Source organism: Alnus glutinosa, chromosome 3 (genome assembly GCF_958979055.1).
Source record: "Alnus glutinosa chromosome 3, dhAlnGlut1.1, whole genome shotgun sequence".
NCBI classification, from domain to species: Eukaryota; Viridiplantae; Streptophyta; class Magnoliopsida; order Fagales; family Betulaceae; genus Alnus; species Alnus glutinosa.
In genome coordinates this window covers 28,925,470-28,948,111 of record NC_084888.1, presented here as the reverse complement: position 1 = coordinate 28,948,111, position 22,642 = coordinate 28,925,470, and the positions used below count along the sequence as shown (strand labels likewise).

At 36.0% G+C, this 22,642-nt stretch overlaps 2 protein-coding genes across 2 annotated transcripts; one reads left to right on the top strand and one right to left on the bottom strand.

The window, feature by feature from the left end:
* Positions 1-7,460: 7,460 nt before the first annotated feature.
* Positions 7,461-9,934, bottom strand: LOC133864664 (probable N-acetyltransferase HLS1). Its single transcript, XM_062301066.1, has 3 exons — positions 9,648-9,934; positions 9,317-9,444; positions 7,461-8,528 (listed from the first exon to the last, which is right to left on the bottom strand). The coding sequence occupies exons 1-3, from the start codon at positions 9,864-9,866 to the stop codon at positions 7,673-7,675; spliced, it is 1,203 nt and encodes a 400-aa protein (XP_062157050.1). The 5' UTR covers positions 9,867-9,934; the 3' UTR covers positions 7,461-7,672.
* Positions 9,935-15,022: 5,088 nt separating this feature from the next.
* On the top strand, positions 15,023-22,486 carry LOC133863006 (phosphatidyl-N-methylethanolamine N-methyltransferase). The gene is made up of 2 exons (XM_062298969.1): positions 15,023-15,281; positions 22,082-22,486. Exons 1-2 carry the CDS (start codon positions 15,037-15,039, stop codon positions 22,329-22,331), a joined length of 495 nt encoding a protein of 164 aa, XP_062154953.1. The 5' UTR covers positions 15,023-15,036; the 3' UTR covers positions 22,332-22,486.
* Positions 22,487-22,642: the final 156 nt, after the last annotated feature.

Below are 22,642 nucleotides of genomic sequence, written 5' to 3'. Positions count from 1 at the left end.
TATTACTCCAAGTAAACTATGAAAAATTAAAAATAAAAGAATTTTTTTCTAAGCACGTGCATTGTTTATAGAATATTATTGGGTAAATCACACATATTCCTCTCAAATTACTATCCAATCGACAATATTCTCACAAAAAAAAAAAAAAAAATTGCAATTAGGACAATACCCCAAACTACTAAAAATTGTTAATATTCCCCTCAATGACGAAAATACTTTTAATAAAATAAAATAAATACTAAAAATTAAAAAAAAAATGAAAAAAATAAATACATATTTTTGAAAAATAAAAAAAGTTTGGGGTAATTACCATTTCTCCCATGAACTACCAACTTTTGCGCAAAGCCCGCACAAACTACCAACTCGACCAAAATAGAGCATTCAACTACCAAAGACAACTATTTTCTCCCATTCTGTCAGTTAAAAGGGTTAAAACAAACGGTCAACGGGTCACGTAATCGTCACACGCCGTTTTACCCTCATTTTCTTCATCTTTTCCCCCATGAACTACCACCATCTTCCAACATGCCCCCATGTAAAACGGCACATGACCTGTTGACTGTTTCTTTTAACCCCTCTAACTGACGGAAGGGGGGAAAACGGTTGTCTTTGGTAGTTAAATGCTCTATTTGGTCGAGTTAGTAGTTCATCGGGGCATCGCGCATTTTTTGGTAGTTCATGGGGGGAAAAAGGTAATTACCTCAAAAAGTTTTTTCCTTTTTTTTATAAATTAAAATTTTTGTTTTTTTAAAGAAATTATAAATCTTCGTTTTGTAAAAATAAAAAATAAAAAATTTCGTTTAGGTTTACCAAAAATTGACAACTCCAAAATTACCAAAAATTGTCAATGTTCCCCCTAGTGAAGAAAATGCCCTTAGTAAAATAAAAAATAATAATAATTAAAAAAAAATAAAACTAAAAAAAATACGTAAAAACCATGGGTGGCCAAATTTAAAAATTAAAAAGTTTTTTCCTTTTTTTTAAAAAAAAAAAAAATATTTGGTTTTTTTTTTTTTTTTTTTTAAAGAAATTATAAAATTTCTTTTAAAAAAAAAATCAAAAATTTCAAATTTCATTTTTTTTTTTAGGGGTATTTTCGTTTTATTGAAAAAATTTTAATGTCATTTTTGTCTTTTTGCTATCCTTACGCCACATTGACAATGTTGTAGTAGTTTGGGGGAGGGGGAGGGACATTGTCAATTAGGTGGTAGTTTGAGGGGGTTAGGTGGAATTTTCCTAAATTAGCTTTTGTTCTTTCCTTCTTTTTTTTTTTCTTTTTTTTTTTTGAATTTATAGTGGGATTTTTGTTTTATTGAAAAAATTATAAATTATTTTTATCTTTTTGCTGGCCTCTACGGGACATTCACAATGTTTTGGTAGTTTGGGGAGGAACATTGTGCCGATTGAAAGTTTGAGAAAACGTTGTCAATTAAGAAGTAGTTTGGGGGGATATGTGGACTTTTCCTAATATTATTTATGATATATATGATAAGTCTTGAATTATTCGATTCAAGACCCCTTAATTTGCATTTGTTAGATCTAGTTTGTGTTGTATATATAACGTTTTGTTGTAGTTTTATTTTATGTCTTATTTTCAGGTCTTAGTTGAAATCTAGTTTAAAACACTTAAATTAGACTTGAAAATACATCAAGGGCAATTTGGTCATTTCTAGAGTTCAAGGCTGATCTTGAAAAGATGAAAAATTGACGAAGGGAAAATCAATCAATCGATTATTTCTTCAGTAAAGAAATCGATCGATCGCATTATTGGTCGAAGAAAATCTATTGATCCAAAGTCGATCGATCGATTATTTATGCAACCACGAAATCGATCGATCGAACCTAGATATTTTTCGAGAAAATCTCCGGATGTCGACATGTTTTGTGTGGATGAAATTAATCCAATTTGGGCGGTTCACAGAGGATGTCAACACTATTTTGTACGTCCAAAAATCGATCTTTGATGTCACCTTTGTAAATTAAATCTCTATATATATGAGATTAGGATTTAGGGTTTAAACATGCATCTTTTAGGGATTTCGGATTTGCTAAGGTGTATCAACTTAATTTCTTGTATTTTTAGTTTCATTTGATGCTACTCTCTGGACCGAAATCCAGAGAGCTTAATTCATTTGTATTTCTTCCTTAAATTTCATGTTCTTAGCTTAGTTTGTTTTTATTTTCCTTTCTTTTCTTGTAATCCGAATTTTAGAAGTTTTAATCTACTTTTTAGTTCATTTTTTTCTTGTTTCTTTACTGTTTTCCATAGATTTCATGCTTAGATTAGATTCAATTATGCATAGCTAAATTAGTTCTTATAATTTGATCAAAATCTTTTTCGAAAACCATGAAGTGTTCTTGATGTTCTTGAGTTTTTCTAGATGTGTTTAATGATTGTAAAGGGCTAGAAGATCTCAAAACCCATGCTGAAAGATTTTCTTTTCAAGATTCCAATCTACTTATTCATGAAAAAGAGTTGAACTTGTCTATGAGTTTTCTTAGATTTCTTGAATAAAATTAACGTTCTTGAAAGAGAACGATGTCTTTTGCAATGATTCCATTTGACATGATGTGTGTTTACCTATTAGAGTCACCTTATAGGGTATGCTAGGGAACATCGGTCATTTCATACCTTTGGTAGTGTAAAATGTCTTTCCATTGTAGTTTAATCTTTACGTGGAATAGATCGGTGTGAAACTAGATACCTTATTATTGTGGCCTAATTAGGGTGTTCACGCATTGTGTATACTTATTAGGATGTGTTATAGAGTAGTAAGTAAGGGAGCATTAATCCCTCACACCTTTGGTAGTATAATCGTTTTTCAATTATAGTTTAAATCTTTACGTGGTAAGTGTTTGATATGAAACTAAGTGCTTTATGATTACGTCCTAACAAAAGTATTTTCATGTTGAGGTCGTCGTAATGGTTGACACCCATTACGCGCTCATATCATGCATGTTAAGAAGATCCATATAGACTTTTAGCATTTCATTGGTTGAGGATTAGATAAAATCAATACCCTAAGTTTCATTTAAGTTTGTTTTCATTTTCCGCTTTCATTTCTTCATTTTACTTGTTGTAGCTTCAATTCTATAACATTTACTTTTGTTTTCTTTTCCAAAGTCAAGTTTCACACACTCGTTAAGTATTCTGTTAGGCAAAACAACCTTAAATCTCTGTGGTTCAATAACCCTTACTATAGTACAATTGATTCGTACTATTGCGAAGTGGTTCAAACTTATAAATTTAAAATCCACATAGTCAGTTTGCGACTACCAATCTACTTGTAATAGTTTGTTTTACAAAAAGAAGTTTTTTAAAACTAAAATTGATACAATCTTATTTAAATCATCACCTTTATCATTAAAAAAAAAAAAAAGGAATAAGAAGAAGAAGAAGAAGAAGAAGAAGAAGAAAACTTACATGAATTGATCGACCTTTTTATCTGTTGCAAATAATATAAAGTTTGGTATGTAAATTTAATTAGTAATTTTTCATTTTACAAAGTGAAAAAAAGTAATTCTATATACCATTTTTTTATATTGATCATATAAATGATCATTTCTCTCATCACCCAAGTGTATAATATTATTCAGTAGTCCGTTAACCTTCCATCTTTTCCTTTCTTTCTACCTTATTCATATTTGATTATCCATATTAAAATGTTTGAGTTGCTAGCTGTTGCCTAAAAATTTGTAATCTATCCTTTCAATTTCTAGCTCTATCTTTAATAGACAAGTTATTCATAACTTTCAACCAAAATTTAAAACCATTGATTTAAATATCTTAATCTGTGAAAATTAAAGTACATTTCATTCTTTTATTGTATGTAAGAATTAATTAAACTAATTTTCTTCTAATTCTTTCCCAATTACATTTCATTCATTGAAATCTCTCGAAAAGTGCGCCTTTGTCATACATATTCTAGGGATGGCCCCTCGTAGGGGTTGTAGCAACCTACTTAAGAAAAATATGAAAATAAAATGAAATTAGGATAAAAATAAATAATATAATGAAAATGGAGAAAGATTATGGTGTTATATATATATAGATGGATTACGAAGAGATCATAGGTCTTTGATCAATAGAGTGTCAAATTTGGACAAAAACCCTTCAAATAATTCAAACATGCATGTGTAGGTTCGATCAATCGAAAAGGAAATCTCCATGTGGAGAACGATCCTATGTGCACGCAGGAAAAATCAAGCTGTCAAAATTTAAAGTTGAAAAAGTTGATCGATTGAGATTGGGGTTTGTTCAATCGAAATAGCATCTTCATGTAACAGTGCTCTGCAAGAGCGGTAGGTAAAGATGGATGGCCAAGATCGATCACACATGTGGGTGTGTGAGATTTGACGAGTATTTAATGCATATTAACGTGTTTCAATCTATTGAAATTAGATTTTGCTCAATTGAAATTGTTTAATTAGCAGCATGCATGAAAAGCTTTTAAACAAATGGGTCAAAGAAATTTTTCGTTTTCCTTCACCCACATTGAGGGGGGGAGAGAGAGAGAGAGAGAGAGAGAGAGAGAGAGAGAGAGAGAGAGAGAGAGGGTGGAAAAGAGGAGACCGGAGGAGAAGTGCTACAAGGGTAATTTTATGTAACGCTCCAAAATTAGTTAATTGTATTTACTTAACTTGGAGTGTTACTGGCGATTCTTCCAGCTCAATTAACTAGTAACTAATTAGTGGAATTACCCATAAACTTATCAAACTAGAAAACATGTAGGAAGCGGTAATCATGATCTAAGACTTCTAACAACAACCCTTTAGACATGATCATACATCATTAATCGTAAACTCATAGCTTCCAAACAAACATTACTATAGCAATAAACCACTAATTACGTACCCAACTTGATAGTATGAGTCATTCGCTTGGCATCTTCATCTCAACGAATTTCTCACTATATTGCCTAGTAACCTGCCTTTACAGTGGAAGAGAAGTAACTCTGTAAGTTCACGACTAGTTAGGTAAGCAAATTATTACAAAATCATTTATACACCGAGCCTTAATTGACAGAACATAACCTTGAAATATTAGACATGGGTTTCACAAATATATATATATATATATATATATATAGAGAGAGAGAGAGAGAGAGAGAGAATTTCACTACATATATGTTTGTGATAAAGAATAGCAGTAGTAGTACCTTAGGGTAATTATAATTATCAAGATGCATTACGGGGAAGATGCGGCCACCCCTCATCTCATTTGGTGAGGGGTACGTGACCTCTTTAATTTGTTTTAAATTTTAGTACTTATTTTAAATTTAAAACAAAAGAGGTAAGAAATTAAAATAGACGGAATTGGAGGGATGACGGATCAATTTAATACAAAAAGGGAAAAAGGCTTATTACAAGGAACTTTAATTAAGTAATCTTATACAAACCTAAACTTCAATTAATTAGTATGATGAGTTTAATAATTAATTTGTTTTAGAAAGAAGTACCAATCCTTCCTTCCGATCCCTTTGTGGAATATAATCTAGCTAGGGCAACTTCAAATATATATTATTTTAGTCCTTGGTGCATGCATGCGTAATTGCCAATTAATGCTTATGGTGCATTTTGCATGGAAAAACAAATCGATCGAGGTCGATGGTCACGTAAAATAACCAGAAATGAGGAAATGGGCGGCACCTGGCCTTCATGCCTTTCTTTTCATTATCCCATGGACATATACATATATATATATTAATTAATTTTGACACTTGTTAGATAGGGCATTTGTAGTGGAGCTAATTAAAGTTGACACGTACGTACATCCCCCACATTCGATCTGGCCGGGTATTAATTATTTAACGTTAGTTTAGATTAATTAATTTGCTTATTTATTTTTATACATTTTATATGATTTTAATTAATCACACTTAATTAATTGCTTCAATTCTATCGATTCTTTAGCCGAAAGGGTCGATCTGCATGTTATAAGTAAGTGGCCGGCCGGGGACCTAAGACTGAAGCATTCTATCATGACACGTCTGTACGTTTATGATATATTAAGGCTGTATAGTAATTAATTAGTTTCTAATTAATGAACAAGTCTTGATTAGCTAGTGGCCGGCTGCATCGTTACATTATTGTGCTTCATATGCTACTTAATGGCCAACACGTGCATATATATATATATATCATGCATGTTCTCTGGCCTGCCGGGTCTTTTCTCTCTCTCTCTCTCTCTCTTTATCTTTATTTATTTTTTTAACAAAAGAGAAAAGTATATTGAGGTTTCTCGAGATTTTCACAACCATGTTTAGTTTGTTCGATCTCCCTATTTCTTGAAAATCTTTCTCAATCCTTCCCACTAATCTACAAAAACCAAGGTCGAAGGGAACAACAATGAAGCATACAATTTTTAATTTTTATAAAAATAAAAAATAACCACAATCGAGCTCGAGCGAGCCAAGTACTCGATTGAGGCTCGGCTAGAAACCCTTGCCGAGTTTGAGCTAAGCTCGAACAGTCCCGATGAGCCAAGTTTGAACATGAATCCAAATCTTGACTTGAGTTCAAGCCAAATTCGAACAAATGTGTGCCGTAGCCGAGTTGAATTTAAACACTCAATAATCGGTTCGATTATATCCTATTCATGGTTGCAAGTATGAGGCCACAAGCTCCCTCTATATATCTTATCTCTCTTTCTATCCATTGATATTAAGTAAAGATTTGAACCTGGCCCATGCAAACCTAAAAAAAAAAAAAAACATAGAAGAAAAAAAATTTGAAAACATTGGAAACCATAATTTCATGGAGAAGGATTCTCTCTATTTCAAATAAAAATGAGAAACCAATTAGTGTATTTAAGAGGGGTAAAATCGTTCAAAAATTAATTAAAATGACTATTTTACCCTTCCTAAATGCACTAAACAGAATGGAGAAGGATTTCGTTTTTGTAATTTCATCCGATACGGTACATCTGATTTGGATCTTACACGGTAATATTTTGGTAAAATAGATTTGCGCAAGAGGGAATATATATATGTATATATTGATCCACTTATATATAAACCGTTCAGATCCTTTTTTATTTTTTCAAATCACAAAATCAAACAAGGAGAATCATGATAATTAGCAAATATATAGGAACGTGATTAATTATGTTTATCTTTGATTAGATGCTTCCACCTTGAATTGGACAATATGTTAGAGCATTCTCAATGGTTTATGTATTTTTCAATTTAGAATAGCTAATCAAAATCTATTTTATATAGTTTAGCTAATGAATTTTAAATGCACTATACATCCGATTATCTATTCTTAACTCTATATTATTTTTTTATTATTTTTAATTTATTTATTTCATTATAGTATTTGGTGGAGGGAAAAAGGAAAAAAGCAAAGCTAAAAAAGTGGAGATAAAGAATAAAAAAAATAGATAAGTGAATAGTATAACTCTACATGTGGAGTTCCACTATTTATGGAATTAAGGAAAATCTATTATAGAGTTGGAATACATAAGCTGATGGAGTCTCTTTTTAACACTTTTATTATCTATTCTAACTTAAAGTTACAAATAGATAATCCATTGGGAGTGCTCTTACAATATGCGCGTTACAACTTAGCTTGTGATCGATCATCTTTAATTTCTGTTCTCTTTGAGAAAACATGAGTTCCACGTGATCGATCAGTCAATCAAGGTTAAAAAGAAAAAAAGAAAAAGGTGTCAGAAATCACGTGGATCAACAAAAATCACCGATGAAGACGATTGGTAATAATTCATCCAATCATCAGATTGCTCACATTTTTCACCTGCATCTCCAAGCTTCTTAATGCACCACATATCTTCAGCCCATGAAAATCTCTTCCAATGTGGGATGGCCTCTCGAACCGGGTCCCGCTGTCCCACCTCGGCCACCACCGCCCCACATCCGACGTCGTCCCTAGCCAGGTTATGCGCAAATGCGCATAGCGAGTTCATGAGGCGCGATGCATCCTGACCTTCCATGTGTAGCCCGTACAAAACGTACACCCCAAACTGTCTGAAAACGTCTGGAAATGAGGGCAACCTCAGCCACGGCATACATGCATCCAACAACCTCGTCCCCATGCACCCCACGTACGTTAATGCCGACACGCCCTTCACCTGCAACTTGAACACGTCCTTTGTGTTCCACACGCTTAGGATTGCGAAACTTGCCGGAAGAACTCCAGCCTTTGGATCCCAGTCGTACTTCTTTTGGACGGCCATGAAAGTGCCATAATTGAGCTTGTTTCGTAAAATGTTGTCCATGTCTCTTGGGAAGAACTCTGAATTTGCAAAGATTCGACGATATATTGACTCAGCGAGTTGTGGGGTGAGTTTGACGATCTCATGGCCCGAGCCAATTGGCTTGTAGTGAGCGTGAACGGGCTGAACCAACATGGTAGGCGTGCGAAATTTCTTGTATGCACATTTTATGGTAAATAAATTGATGGAGGCCTCATTGGTGCAGTCTGTGGCCATGTATGCATATTCCGCGCCCTTTTCCTTGCACCATTCTTCTAATTTTTGTACTAGTTTTGTGCCAATTCCGAGCCTTCTGCAAGCCAACAAGTTTAATATAATTTAGAATTAATTCATTCTGGAACGATCAAGCTAGGAACTGAGAACTCCTGACCAGCGAATTGAAAAAAGAAGCAAATGGTACCCTAAAGCATGTTGAAATATATTAAAAACATGCAGGTGGAATGGAATAAATGTGAAGTAGTACTTTATAAAGCGGCTTTATTGGGAAAAAGCAAGGAACATTTTAGAAGATACAATAACATGATGAAATAAACAAATCCTGGTCTCAGTCACAGACAAAGGGAGGCTTCAATTCGCCTGATGACATATATATCCAATATTATATATCTAGCACTCTATAATTGAAAGAGATGGAAAATTTTAGTTAATTAAGAAAGGCCAATTATTTAGGACACACACCATAGACGTGGGTTTTAAATCATTTGTAGCGATCCGTACTAGATAAAGCTAGCTTCTCTTTTTCAATTCCTTGTTCTTCTCAAAAGAACATATATAACAATATAAATATATTAATACGACATATATAATATTAATTAATTAATACCAAAGAAGAACGAACCAAGAATTGATCATGAAAGAACAAAATAATAGTACTAGTGGACCAGTCTCTCTCTCTCTCTCTCTCTCTCTCTCTCTCTCTCTAGCTTGTTTCCATGATACGAGGAATTAACATTATATTACCCTCTTTTTTATTGTCGAATCTAATCCTTTTCCTTTCTTTTTATTGTGGGGTGGCAATGGGATTAGAATCTAGAAAGCACACAAACACAGAGAGAGAGAGAGAGAGAGAGAGAGAGGAACCTGTGCGTGGGGGAGACCCGTAGGCCGAGAATATAAGCCAACTTTACATAAACAGAATTCCCTCGTGTCACAGTTTTTACACACCCTCTTATCATCCCCACAATCTCTCCCTCTCCATACTCGGCAACCTGCAATTAATCACATGATCGATCAGTAAAAGCAAAAACAAAACTTTTAAAACCGATCGACAAGTGCAAACTGTACAACGTACATATATATCAATCGGTGACGTCCACATTAATTACACAGTTTTTCTTTCAAAATATATAGTTAAGTACTTCACAACCAATGTGGCGTTGAATATATTGATGTAAAATTAGAAATAAATTACCAGCATGATGTGATGTGGGAAGTGACGGACGCGGCAAATGGGATCGCCCATAAGGTCAGTGACAAGCGAAGCCTTGCCCTGCTGCCCCAGTACTTCACACTCCCTCTCCAGCTCTTCCACCTCCACCTTATCTCTCCCTTCATCATACTCTCTCACCGCCACCACTGCTCCAGGTGGCAGCTGTTTTGGCAAGTACTCGGCCGCGATCTTCACCGACATATATATATATATATATATATCACAAGAAATACGAATGCTAGCTTAATTGAGAAATTATCTCAATGATCGATCTCAGCTCTGTTTGTGCTCTCTATCTCCTTATCTATATATATATATATATATAACATAAGGGGCTGGGCGCCTGATCGACGTGGCAACTCCACCAGTTTCAGTGGACCTTTTAATTAAATTCAGGCATTGTTACACTAATCATATTATGTCACATTCTCTCCATCCATTTGAATAGTCTAAGAAAGACGGAAGATGATGAATATACTATATCATTGGTGAGAACCAGATATTCTTTCAATTTTATATATCGCTTCATTAATTTCATTATAGTAATTAATACATATGTTGATCTATGATATGATGTCTATAAATCAAACAAAAGAAAACAAAGTACTTACATATTTATGATCATGTGTAGTACTGTCAAAGTCTTTATTATATATCCTGTGTATACAATGATGAGAACGATGACGGCATGCAGTAGCTTTATAATTTATATGCATGGCACCCTTTGACATAAATAAGAGGGTAATTATAGAATAAATTAAAATTGGTTTAATTAATTGGTTATTCAATCCTATAATTTCTGAACTATATAGTAGTATATATATAGTGGATATAGTAATTAATTGGTCCGACACCTGCAATGATGATGCCCATATATATAGCCTAATTCCATAAAGGAATATCTCTTCGATGACCAATTATTGATGAGGTGGATGCATGGTATGTGGTGCAACACGTTTTTGTTGAACATGCATGGTAAGGGACACATGTCATTTTATTAAACTCGTTTGTGACTAATTTATGTCCGGTAACTGCTATATATATATACTACTTCAGATTAATTAATGTTATACACCACTAATTTAGCCACCAAAAGGAACCATTAATGGCCGGGTAAACTATGAAGTAATAGTTCGAACTCGGGACCTTATAGGTATGATACCGTGGTAAATCATCATTTATCTCAAAAGCTTAAACTTTTAAAAAATAATGAATTTAATCATTTAATCAATACTTCAACAGTTAAGCATATATGTTTTCACAAACGGCTCACTCACAACTTTTAGCTTTTGACATGCAATTAATGGTGCATGCATGGGCAGATAGGTCTTGTGCATACAAGATAACTTAGAATGTATTAGATAATTATATATGGTCGAGCATATTCTGCTCCAACAATATTGTATTGGCAGGTAAGAATGATCGTTTAGATCTTTGGAAAATATGATTCGATCATACTCTTCTTTTCATCTCCCTTTTGAGATTTCTTGCATTTTTTTTTTCCCCTCATTTAGAATGGTATAAAGTTCAACATAGAATCTGCCTAGTCTTATCTTTTCTCATTCCTATTGTCCAGTAAGATTGATAGGTGACAGCAGCTTCTTATAATTTGTAGCTAGGGCCACTGGTTTTACTCATCTTTTTGTCCTTGTAATTAATATTGGCTCTTGCATGTATTAATTGCTGCTTAATAACACTAAATATTCGGTTCTGAGGTTCATTAGAAATGATTATGTTGACTATATTCTTGATTGATTACAAGCAAACCAAGAGATAAATAGGATGATACATGGAAACTGATCATTCTCATATGAAAAGATCCTTCGAACAGCGAATGAAGTTTAATGTGGTGGGAGTATAAGAATATGAACTTATGCGAGTTCCCTTTATAAACCTACTTTAATTAAATTATATAATTAGATGGTCTAAGTGCTTAATCCAATAATTGTTAATTAAGCTGTGAAATAAATAATTAGAAGGACATTTAGCATTAGCGTATGCAGCAAGTATAGGTTTCCTTCAAATTGATCATTATCCTTTTTGTCCAGACATCCGGCAAAAGATGTGTACTTCTCAATCTTAGATTGTTTAATTATTCTTTCAATATTATTTTCCTTGGCAAAAATTGCACTTGCAACTCTCAAAATTCATACATGCACTTCAGGTTACTTCGAAAGTGGAAAAAGAAAAAAAAAAAATTGAGTCAAACAATATAAAGAGAAGGGAAATTTGGTGAAGTCTTTCACCAGTGGAAAAAAGAGATGAAAGGAAGATGAGTCACACCTTAAAAGAACAAGTTATTTTTGTTCATCAATTATGTCTCAATTGGAGTACAATAATTCTCTTAAATAGATTTAATGACTAAACCCTAATCCTGATTTGACTAACTTTGGGCCAAACCCATGTATGTATTAAATTACAAAATAACAAAATTCTTAAAATTTAAATAAAACATAGAATTAAATACTAATAACCTCATTAATTAATAAAATCCAAATAAAACTAAGGACCAAATTAACTCTGTCTCATCCCATGCACATTATCAACCGTTATCAGTTAAAACTTAAAATTTGTGGTAGTAGAATTAATCGTACTTATACAAGTGCGGCCTTAGCTTAATTTGTTTATAGATTAGTTATTGGGGAATGGAACACAAATTTAGCCTAAAAGATCACCACAACGCTTGTACCCCTCAGGCGCAACGAGGTGTCGAGACCCAATCCCATGTTGAGTCTTTCAGAGTCGATTGCTAATCTAGGGATAAGTCCAACCCCTGACCTTAATCACAATATGGGGACGAAACCACGACGCATTAAACAAGGTCTTGTCAGAGTTATTAGACCCTATTCCCAATTCGACTGTCTCAAGGCACGAGTATTGTCCCTTCGAGCAAATAACAATGAAGGGATAATATTGGTATCCCACGACACCTAAGTTCAAGCTAAGGTCCTTTCTAGCGATTGGGTGGTCGGTACCGATCTTTCGATCGCCACCACCCGGATTCGACCAACTACAAAGCTCCCTAAGCACTGCGATGTTAAAAGAGAAAGACTCTTAATCTGACCATCAGCAACAAGTAATCACAATAACTATTGTTCGATCTCAAATAACCCTTCTGCAAATGGGACCCAGTGTGGTCTAGTCACTTCATCTTGAGTCTCCCCAAAGCTTCAAGCTAAGAGTACGAAAGTTCCCCCCTGCTAATGCGCGGTAGGAAGTGACATCAAACTAGCTTTTGAGATAAGCAGTAATTTAATATGGTATAAGAGCGGAGATTTTGAGTTCAAATCATATCTATGTCATTCATCTTTCATTTCAATTAAATATTTCACGTGTTGGATATCACATATTAAGGGATCGGTCCACACGTGAAAATGAGTGTTGGAATATAAATTAAACAATTAAATTCATTATTTCTTATAAACTTAAACTTTTTATACGATCGATGATTTAATAATTTGTAACCGCACTAATTCTTCGTAAATATGTGATGACTGAATTATGTCTACTTTTTCAAAGAACAAGATGCATTTCTTCATTTGGAAAAGATGCATGTATGCATCATTCACAGGAAGGAGAAAAAAAAAATCTTTGCCGATTATTTTTCTTACTTGATTATCGTGAAATCACTGAAGAGAGTCGAAGCTTACTAAAATAAGTATAGTATTAGGTCCGTTTGAATTTGAGATTTCAAAAGGTGCAATTTAAGAATAACGATTTTAAAATGTACGATTTGAAAAAATAATTTTTAAAAAAACAGTTAAGTGTTGGACAAAATAGTTTTGTCTTTAAAATCGCAAGTTAGGCTTTAAAATTTTGTATTTTCAAAAAAGCACCCACTTACATTCGATTTGGAAAAGCAAATTTTCAGCGTTTTCAAATCGCAATTTTTTAAAAACGCAATTATCAAACGATTCATTTTCTCAATCCTAAACGTACCCTTAGAAATATTGCATACTCAAAAAAGAGTTGATTTCTTTTCAAAATTGATTTAAAACACCCTCGTAAGTGTTAATGTGTTATAATATAAATTAATGATTAAATTCATCAATTCCTATTAATTTAAGATTTTTTTGAATAAATGATAATTTAATATTCTATTATAGTAGAGGTCTTGAGTTCAAACTCTACTAAACTATGAAAACATTGTCAATGTCCCCACACGGCCAGCAAAAAGACAAAATTGACTTTATAATTTTTTCAATAAAACAAAAAATACTCCTATAAATTCAAAAAAAAAAAAAAAAAAAAAATTCTTTTCTTTTCTTTTTTTAAAAAAAATTATTTTTATTTTTTGAAAAAGGAAGATTTATAATTTCTTTTAAGAAAATAAAATTTTAATTTAAAAAAGAAACGAAAAAGTTTTTAATTTTTATTTTAATTTTAATTTTTAAATTTGGCCTCCCTTTTTTTATGTATTTATTTTTTTAAATTTTTTTTTAGTATTTTTATTTTATTTTATTAAGGGCATTTTCGTCATTGGGGTAACATTGACAATTTTTAGTAATTTTGGGGGACATTGTCAATTGAGTGTTAGTTTGAGAGGGGTATATGGACTTTACCCAATAATATTTTATAAATAATGCATGTGCTTAGATTTTTTTTTTTTTTTTTTCTTTGTGTGCATAGTTTACAATTTCAATTGGAGTATTAGATATTGTTTGCAAAACTTCTTTTGCAAATAGAGATGAGAGGGAAAGAGTCCTGGAAAAGAAGTAAAGTTAATACATTTTAGGCAATCTTTTTGGAAATTGCTTTCTATAATTCCATTACATTAATTAGGTTAAATCATCCTTGTAAAGAAAAAGCACATCCTACAGTGAACATAGGGCCTCCTCCTTCTTTACTGGTAATTGATTTGTTTTTTTAGCACATCCCTTGATTTTCACAAAGAAAAACCACAAAAAACCACTATCATCGAACCAAACATGATTTTTGTATTATATTCAATTTAATTCACTTTCTTAAACATGTTTTTTCAATTTTATTTTTTATTTTCTAAACCATGCAAACATAATTTCAAAACTTTTTTTTTCTCGGTATTCACAATTTTAAAAACAATTTAAAAGAATACAAAAAAATCGCACACCAAAAGATTTTGAAAATAGTTTTTTTTATTATTATTATTTGTTTCTCGGAGATAGGGAGGAACTAAACGACATGTAGCTTAGTTATGAAGTGTCACCTAATGCCTAAACTACCTGTAGTTTCTTCTGGTCTGTGGACTTCTACAGATGGGCTTGAAAAAAAAAAATGAAATTGCTTGAGGATGAGTTGAAGGGCTGGACCGTGTTGGCCCAAACAAAATAAGAAATAAATAAATGAATATAAGAGGGGGGAAAAAAGAAAGAAAGGGGAAGCACTGAAACAAATGGGGATAGCAGCAGCAGTTGGGGTTTTGGTGCCGTTCCCATTTTACTACTGGCTTTGGACCAGACCACAGTCATGGGTGGACCTGTGTGGGAAGGGGCGGGACCCATCAAAGGTGATGGCCCACGTATCTCATTTGCTGAAGGTGGTTCAGTTGGTCTCACTCTTCTCTGTGTCCTCCCTCTCTTGGCCTCCCCCTCTCTACTTCTGGCCCCTCCTCGCCTTTGGCCAGTTCCTCAACTTCAGGTCCGTCGCTTCCTCTCTTTATGCAACATACATGTGCGTGCGTGTGTGAGATGGGATCTTGGGATGCTGTTAGGTGTTTTGAATTCAGATTTTGGTTCTGGGGTTAACTTAGAATTATGAATGTGTTTGTTTTGGAAAATATTTATGTCCCACCTTTAACGTCTCTTTAGAAAATCATTTTAAGTGTGGTGTTTGCAAATGATGTACTGTGTAATTCTTCTCCTTATGGTGCCTTGTATTTTTGAAGAATAGAAGTATCACTATGTTTTTTGATAGGTAATAAGTAGGTCTTATTAAAAGCGTAAGGCGCCCCTCAATACACCGGCAGTATACAAGAGAACGCACCTAGCTAGAAAGAGAAAAACGAACAAGAAATTCATCAAAGGTAAACGACAACGGTGACACAAAAGCCACCGTCCAAAGATACAAAGTATGAAAAAAAGAAGCTAAAATTTCCTCCAATGATCTCTCCAAGTCCTCAAAACACCTATCATTTCTTTCCTTCCAAACACACCAGAGAATGCATGTTGGCACCATCTTCCAGATAACAGCACTCCTTTGCCTCCCAGCCGTCCACCAACACTCAAACAAGTCAAGGACTCTTAAAGGCATAACCCAAGACAGCCCAAAACGAGAAAAAATAGCACTCCACATAGCGTATGCAACATCGCAGTGAAGGAGAAGGTGATCCACTGATTCCCCGCTTCTCTTACACATGCAACATCTATCCACCACAATGATATGCCTCTTCCTGAGGTTATCCCCCGTTAGGATCTTGCCTAGAGCCGCAGACCAAGCGAAAAAAGCCGCCCGCGGAGGAGCCTGAGTCTGCCATACACTCTTCCACGGAAAGTGACTTCTCACATCGCAAGTCAGAGAGCTAAAGAAAGACCCTACCTTGAACAAACCTTTTTTGGAAGGGGTCCACCACAATTTGTCTTCACTGCCTCTATTAAGACTGACCGAGTGCAATACCTGGAAAAACGCAGCAAAGGTATCCACTTCCCAATCATGCGCTTCTCTAAAAAAGCACACTCTCCACTGATTGAAGCCCCCCACAGGCTCCACATTATCCGCAACTGAAGCATCCTTCGCACGAGCAATTCCAAATAACACAGGAAAAGCTTCCTTAAGAGTTGAGTTCCCACACCACAAATCATGCCAAAATTTTGTTCTAGCCCCACCTCCCACCTCAAATCTAGAGAATCCTACAAAATTCTCCCACCCTTTCCTGATGTTCTTCCATAACCCCACCCCAAAAGTACATGTAGGCTCTAGGGAGCACCAACCTCCCCATAGACTTCCAAACTTGGAATCCACCGCTATTCTCCACCAAGCATCCCTCTCAATCCCATAACGCCACAGCCATTTGCCTAATAGAGCCTTGTTAAACACCACCAGATTTCTAATACCCAACCCGCCTTCTGAAACTGGAGTGCACACTTTAGACCATTTCACCAAATGATACTTGAACTCATCACCAATTCCTCCCCAAAGGAAGTCTCGTTGTAGCTTCTCAATACGAGCACCTACACTTGCCGGGATAGGAAAAAGAGACAAAAAATACGTGGGCAAGTTGGAAAGAGTACTCTTGATTAGGGTAACTCTACCTCCCTTGGAAAGGTATAACCTTTTCCAGCTGGCCAACCGACGTTCAACCTTCTCAATAACACCATCCCAGATATGAATAGATTTGTAGGAAGCCCCCAACGGAAGGCCTAGATACTTCACCGGTAGATTAGCAACCCCACACCCTAGAATATCGGCAAGACCTTCCACTTGAACTACGTCTCCCACAGGGATTAAAGCTGACTTGGCCAAATTAACCTTCAAGCCCGAAGCAGCTTCAAATAGAAGAAAGAGGCTTCTAAGATAACGCAACTGAGCATGGCGAGCATTGCAAAAAATCAAAGTATCATCTGCAAATAACAAGTGTGAGAATGAAACATTACCCACACTAAATCCTTCGAGTAAGCCCCCCCCTACCGCAGCTGAAATCATTCGACTCAATGCCTCCATCACAAAAACAAATAACAAGGGTGAGAGAGGATCCCCTTGTCTCAATCCACGTGAACTGCTGAAAAATCCATTGGGAGAGCCATTAACCATCACTGAAAATCTCACAGAGGATATACAATGTTTTATCCAAGAGCACCATTTTTCTCCAAATCCACATCTCCTCAATACAAACAAGAGAAAATCCCAATTGACATGATCATAAGCTTTTTCCAAATCCATTTTGCACATGACTCCAGGCTCTCCAGATCTTAATCTACTATCCAGACATTCATTAGCAATAAGTATTGGGTCCAAAATTTGTCTCCCCTTGACAAAGGCGCTTTGAGATTTAGAAATAACCTTTTCCAGAACCGTCTTAAGCCTATTTGCAAGAACTTTGGCAATGATTTTGTAAACACCACCCACAAGACTAATAGGTCGAAAGTCTTTTAAATCGTTAGCACCTGGAATCTTCGGAATAAGAGAAATGAACGAAGTATTGAGGCTCTTTTCGAAAGAACCCCCGATAAAAAACTCCTGAAACACATCCATAATGTCCCCCCTCAAAACATCCCAACACTCTTTGAAGAAGGCCATAGAAAAGCCATCAGGACCTGGCGCCTTATCTCCTTCCATTGCTGAAACTACATTCCTGACCTCCTCCTCCTCAAAAGCTCTCTCCATCCAACTGGCCTCAGACTCTAGAATAGAATCAAAGGATATACCCTCAACCGAAGGCCTCCACCTGCACTGCTCCGTAAACAGCTTCTTATAGAACTTGACGATGTGCACACCGATTTCTGACTGATCAGAGGATATAGAGTCCCCTATCACTAAGGAGTTCAGAGAATTGTACCTTCTATTGGAATTGGCTATAGAATGAAAGAATTTAGTGCACTTATCCCCTTCCTTTAACCACAACATCCTAGATTTCTGCCTCCAACTCACCTCCTCCAAAAGAGCACACTTCTCTAGCTCCCTAACAGTCTCAGCCTTTCTCAAGATCTCTTCTTCCCCTAATGCCCTTCTTTCTTCAATAGCATCGAAAGCCTGAATACCTTCAGTCAGCTTCCTCTTGTTATGCTCTATGTTGCCAAACACCTCATCGTTCCATTTCTTCAAATCCTGCTTCAAAGCCTTCAGCTTACACGCTAGAACAAAGCTAGACGAACCTTGGAACGAGTAAGAATCCCACCATTGTTTCACCAAACCCACGAACCCTTCTTCCTTTAGCCACATGTTTTCAAACTTAAAAGGCCTTCTCCCTCTAGAAACATCGCCGCAATCCAGAAGTATCGGAAAATGATCCGAAAAAAGGCGAGAAAGCCTCTTTTGCGAAACCAAAGGAAACCGGGCTTCCCAATCATGTGACACTAGGAAGCGGTCAATCCTTGACCACATGGGAGGATCATGAGCAATCGACCAAGTAGAGGTGCCTCCAGCTAGGGGAAGATCTATAAGTCTATGGTCTGCAATAAAATCCGAAAACTCAGTCATAGCCGAGCAAAGACGAACATCACCAGATCTTTCACTCGGAAAGCGTGTAACATTGAAGTCTCCCCCTATACACCACGGCAGACTCCACCAACTACACAAACCAGCCAACTCATCCCAAAGACGTCTTCTATCGAACCCAGAATTCGGGCCATAAACCCCTGCAAAGGCCCATACAAAATTATCCGCAACGTTCTTGAATGAGACTGCGAGAGTGAATTCCCCCACACACTTCTCGACCATCTCCACCACCCTTGTGTCCCACATAATAAGAATGCCCCCAGAGGCCCCACTGGAGTCTAAAGAACACCAGTCAAAATGGTTGCATCTCCATAAGCTGCGCAAAACACTGCGAGAGAGACTTTTAAGCTTAGTTTCTTGAAAACAAATAACATCCGCCTTCCAATCTCTGAGCAAGTTACTAATCCTAAGTCGTTTTCTCCTCTTGTTCAGCCCCCTCACATTCCAAGAAAGGATTCTTGGCTTCATAACACAACTTGGTCCCCCCTTACCTTCCTGTTCCTGCGTCTGGAAGAAGCGCCTCTAGCATCGTAATTGACTGCACTTTTCAGATTCTTGACCTCCCTCTTACCTTTCTCCCCAATACTAGACCGCTCACCCATCGCTTCTGAACGTCGTTCCCCCTCCAGAAATGTTAAGAGTGCCAACAGTTGTAGCTTGTGACCTTCAAACGAAATTCCCACAATGGGATAAATTTCATTTGCACACTGAATAACCCAATCAGAATACCCCGAAAAGCCCCCTGATGTTGGAGAATATGAATGAAGGGGAGGCAGTGTACCCAAATCAGCAGCACCTCCCACCTCCTCCGCTACAGTCAACGCTCCTGCCCCCTCTCCAGCAATACTCAATTCCTTCCTACTTCCAGCTCCTTCAAGACCCCGAGTATCCTCCTGAACCTCAGCCAATTCAGAGCATCCGGAACAGACTGCAAGCTGCCTTGGCCGGTTCACATGAGGAGAGATCAGCGGACTCTTCAACCCGTTCTGCCAGGACACTGAAGAACCAACACTATGTGTAATGATTATATCGTACGCTTGTACCTTGTGAATTGTTTTGCATTCATTCATTAGTTCCACTAGTTTATTGATTGAGATGTCAATAGCATCACTGAGAGATTTAAAGTTTTAAAAGATTAGGAGAGGCATGCCACAAGGCTCTTATGTGTTTATAACATCCAAAAACGATTTTTGTACTTCAAGCTTTTTGAAAAGAATGACATATCTCTAATAGGGCTTACCAAATTCTTGCTTGGATAATCGGTGTCAACTAGCCATTGGGATGATCTCCTTTTCCCGTACATATGGTTTTTGATAAAATGATTTACTTCCTTGATTGTGACTTAGTACTGATCCATAAACGGTTTTCACCGTAGAACTAAAGGGTCAGAGCAAATGCAGCCATGGTCCTCTAGAATGTATGTCATACTATAACAATTCCGAGGCTCTAATTGAATTTCCCTTCTAATTTGAGAAATGGTACTGATGTTAGGTTCATGTTGATGCCCCAAGTGCACACATTAATTTTCACCGGCATGTGTGTTAGCATCCTTGTCATTTAGACTCGTAGGAAAATGGAATGGAGAGCGGTATATGGAGAATAATAAGGAAAAAAAAAAAGAAAAAAAGAAAGAAAGAAAAAAAAGAACTTTTAACGAACAGATTTGGTTGGGGTGGGGAGCAGAAGTCGAAGACAAGTCTGCAGGTAGAGTGATTGGAACCTAATCGTAAGTACCAGATAAGATGAAGATAGGGAGGCTAGAGCGTTAGTTCAATTGGGTTTCTTATTGTTGTTCGTTATAAGGGGTGTTAGTTTACTTGGTGTCCTATTATAGTCGATAGGTTAAGTTAATAAGTGCTCTGTTTTGTTATAATCAAAACAAAGAGTGGGATGAGGATGTTAGGATTTGTTCTCTTTGATTTGGGTTATCTTGAAGTAGTTGAATATGGATCGGGTGAACCTTTTATATAAAGAAGTGAACTTTATCTATTAGAGTTCAGTGAGTCATTTTATCAAAAACATTGTTTGTGGTTTTGTCTCCCACCCGAAGTAGAGCACTTTCTTCAATCAATAAACTTGATTATCATGTGCATATCCATCATAGAGTGGTTCTTCATCTCCTTGTCCGAGAACTATGTGTGTGGGGCTTCATTTGAAATTTTGAATCCCAGCTGAGAATGCAATAGTTACAGTCGTGTGATCCCAGGTACTGAAGGAAGGAGAAACGCACACCGGAATAAAAATAAAAATACAAATTACAAAAAAATAAAAAATAAATAAATGTTAAGGAGAAGGGGAAGAACCTGTAATAGTCAGGTTTGGCAGTGCTTCAATTTGAAGAGCAGATGTAGTTTTTATTGTTTGTAAATTTACTGAATTGCTAGATAGTTTCTGGAGCAAATACTTGTTTTCTTTGTAGGGTGCAGGAAATCCCCTCTGGGGGGACTGAGGGATCCGGTGGATATAAAATTTCAAAATGCAAAGCCAGCCTTTGGTAGGGGATTGTTGCTATTGAACTATGTAATAAGAATGGCCAAGGATTGTAAGGGTGAATCACCTTCTAACCATAACCATATCTATGCCTTAGGGTTGAGGATTCCCTTCCTAGATTGCAAAAGGAAAATTGCGACAGTCAGAGAAACTTTTGACGATGTCTTTTCCTTTCTTCTTTGCCTCAGAAGTATGTAGCATCTTATGTAGCAGCAGGTCATTTGTTTCCCATGATGATATCCTGGCATTTCTTATATGTTATGGTTTTAAGAACTGGCGGAATGAGTTTGTTAATAGGAACTAGGAAAGCATATTCAAAGCACTGCATTAATCTTATTTGTCAAAAAAAAAAAAATTGCACTAATCTTAACATAGAAGAAAGGCATAATTTGTCTCAACCAGAAATAAAACTAGAGAAGAAAACCATGAGAGCTGTTAGATCATGCTTGTAACTTTATGAAGGATGTAATACTTTGTTCTTCTAGTTATCACTAAAGTGTTGCATACCATGGAATGACCAGAGCATGCACAGCAAAATGAAAAAAAGGCGAATGCTGTGTCTTCATTTTGGAGGACCATTGTTTACTTTCAGATAGAATGTCAATTGCTTATGCTCCAGTGGTGGTTATCTTAAATATTTTCTAAACTACTTAGAAATTTAGCCGGTAATTTATTTGCTTTCCATGAATAAATTTGTGGTTTGGATTATTGCCTTTGCTTCGGTTGAGTTTGTGGTGCCGTGTTATTTTCTTTTTTTTTCTTCTCTTATTTGTTGTGCTAAAACTGTCAAATTACAGGGTGTATCAGTTGCTTGGTGAATCTGGTACTTACTATGGAGTTCGCTTTGGACAGAACGTTCCCTGGGTGACAGAATTCCCGTTTGGGGTTATTAAAGATCCTCAGTACGTAGGAAGCATTATGAGTCTTCTTGCATGCCTTTCTTGGGTGCCCTTACAATACATTCTCCTCTGGTCACTCGGCTATGCCTTCATGGTATATCTAGAATCAAAGGAAGATCCATCCACTCGGGCAAAGCTAGTCTCATGATTGCAGCAGTTGCAATGGACCAACCATTGATCATGGAAGAACCAACTGTGCCTCAGATTGTCCAAAGTAGATTGTCTAGAGGTGTTTCTTTTCTTTGCTTGTCTTTCTTTTTCCTCTTAATAAAAAGAGAACCGTTTTGCTCGATCGAGCTTACACCCGATTTTTTGGACTTGTCTTCTTCTTTTCTTCCTTATCAGGGGATTTCTCTTGTATACTTAGGGTGGAGAATGACTACGGCAATGTCATGAAACCTCAAATTCCTAATGTGCACGAATAGAATTATAGAAGAATCTGCCAATGTTGGTGTCTAT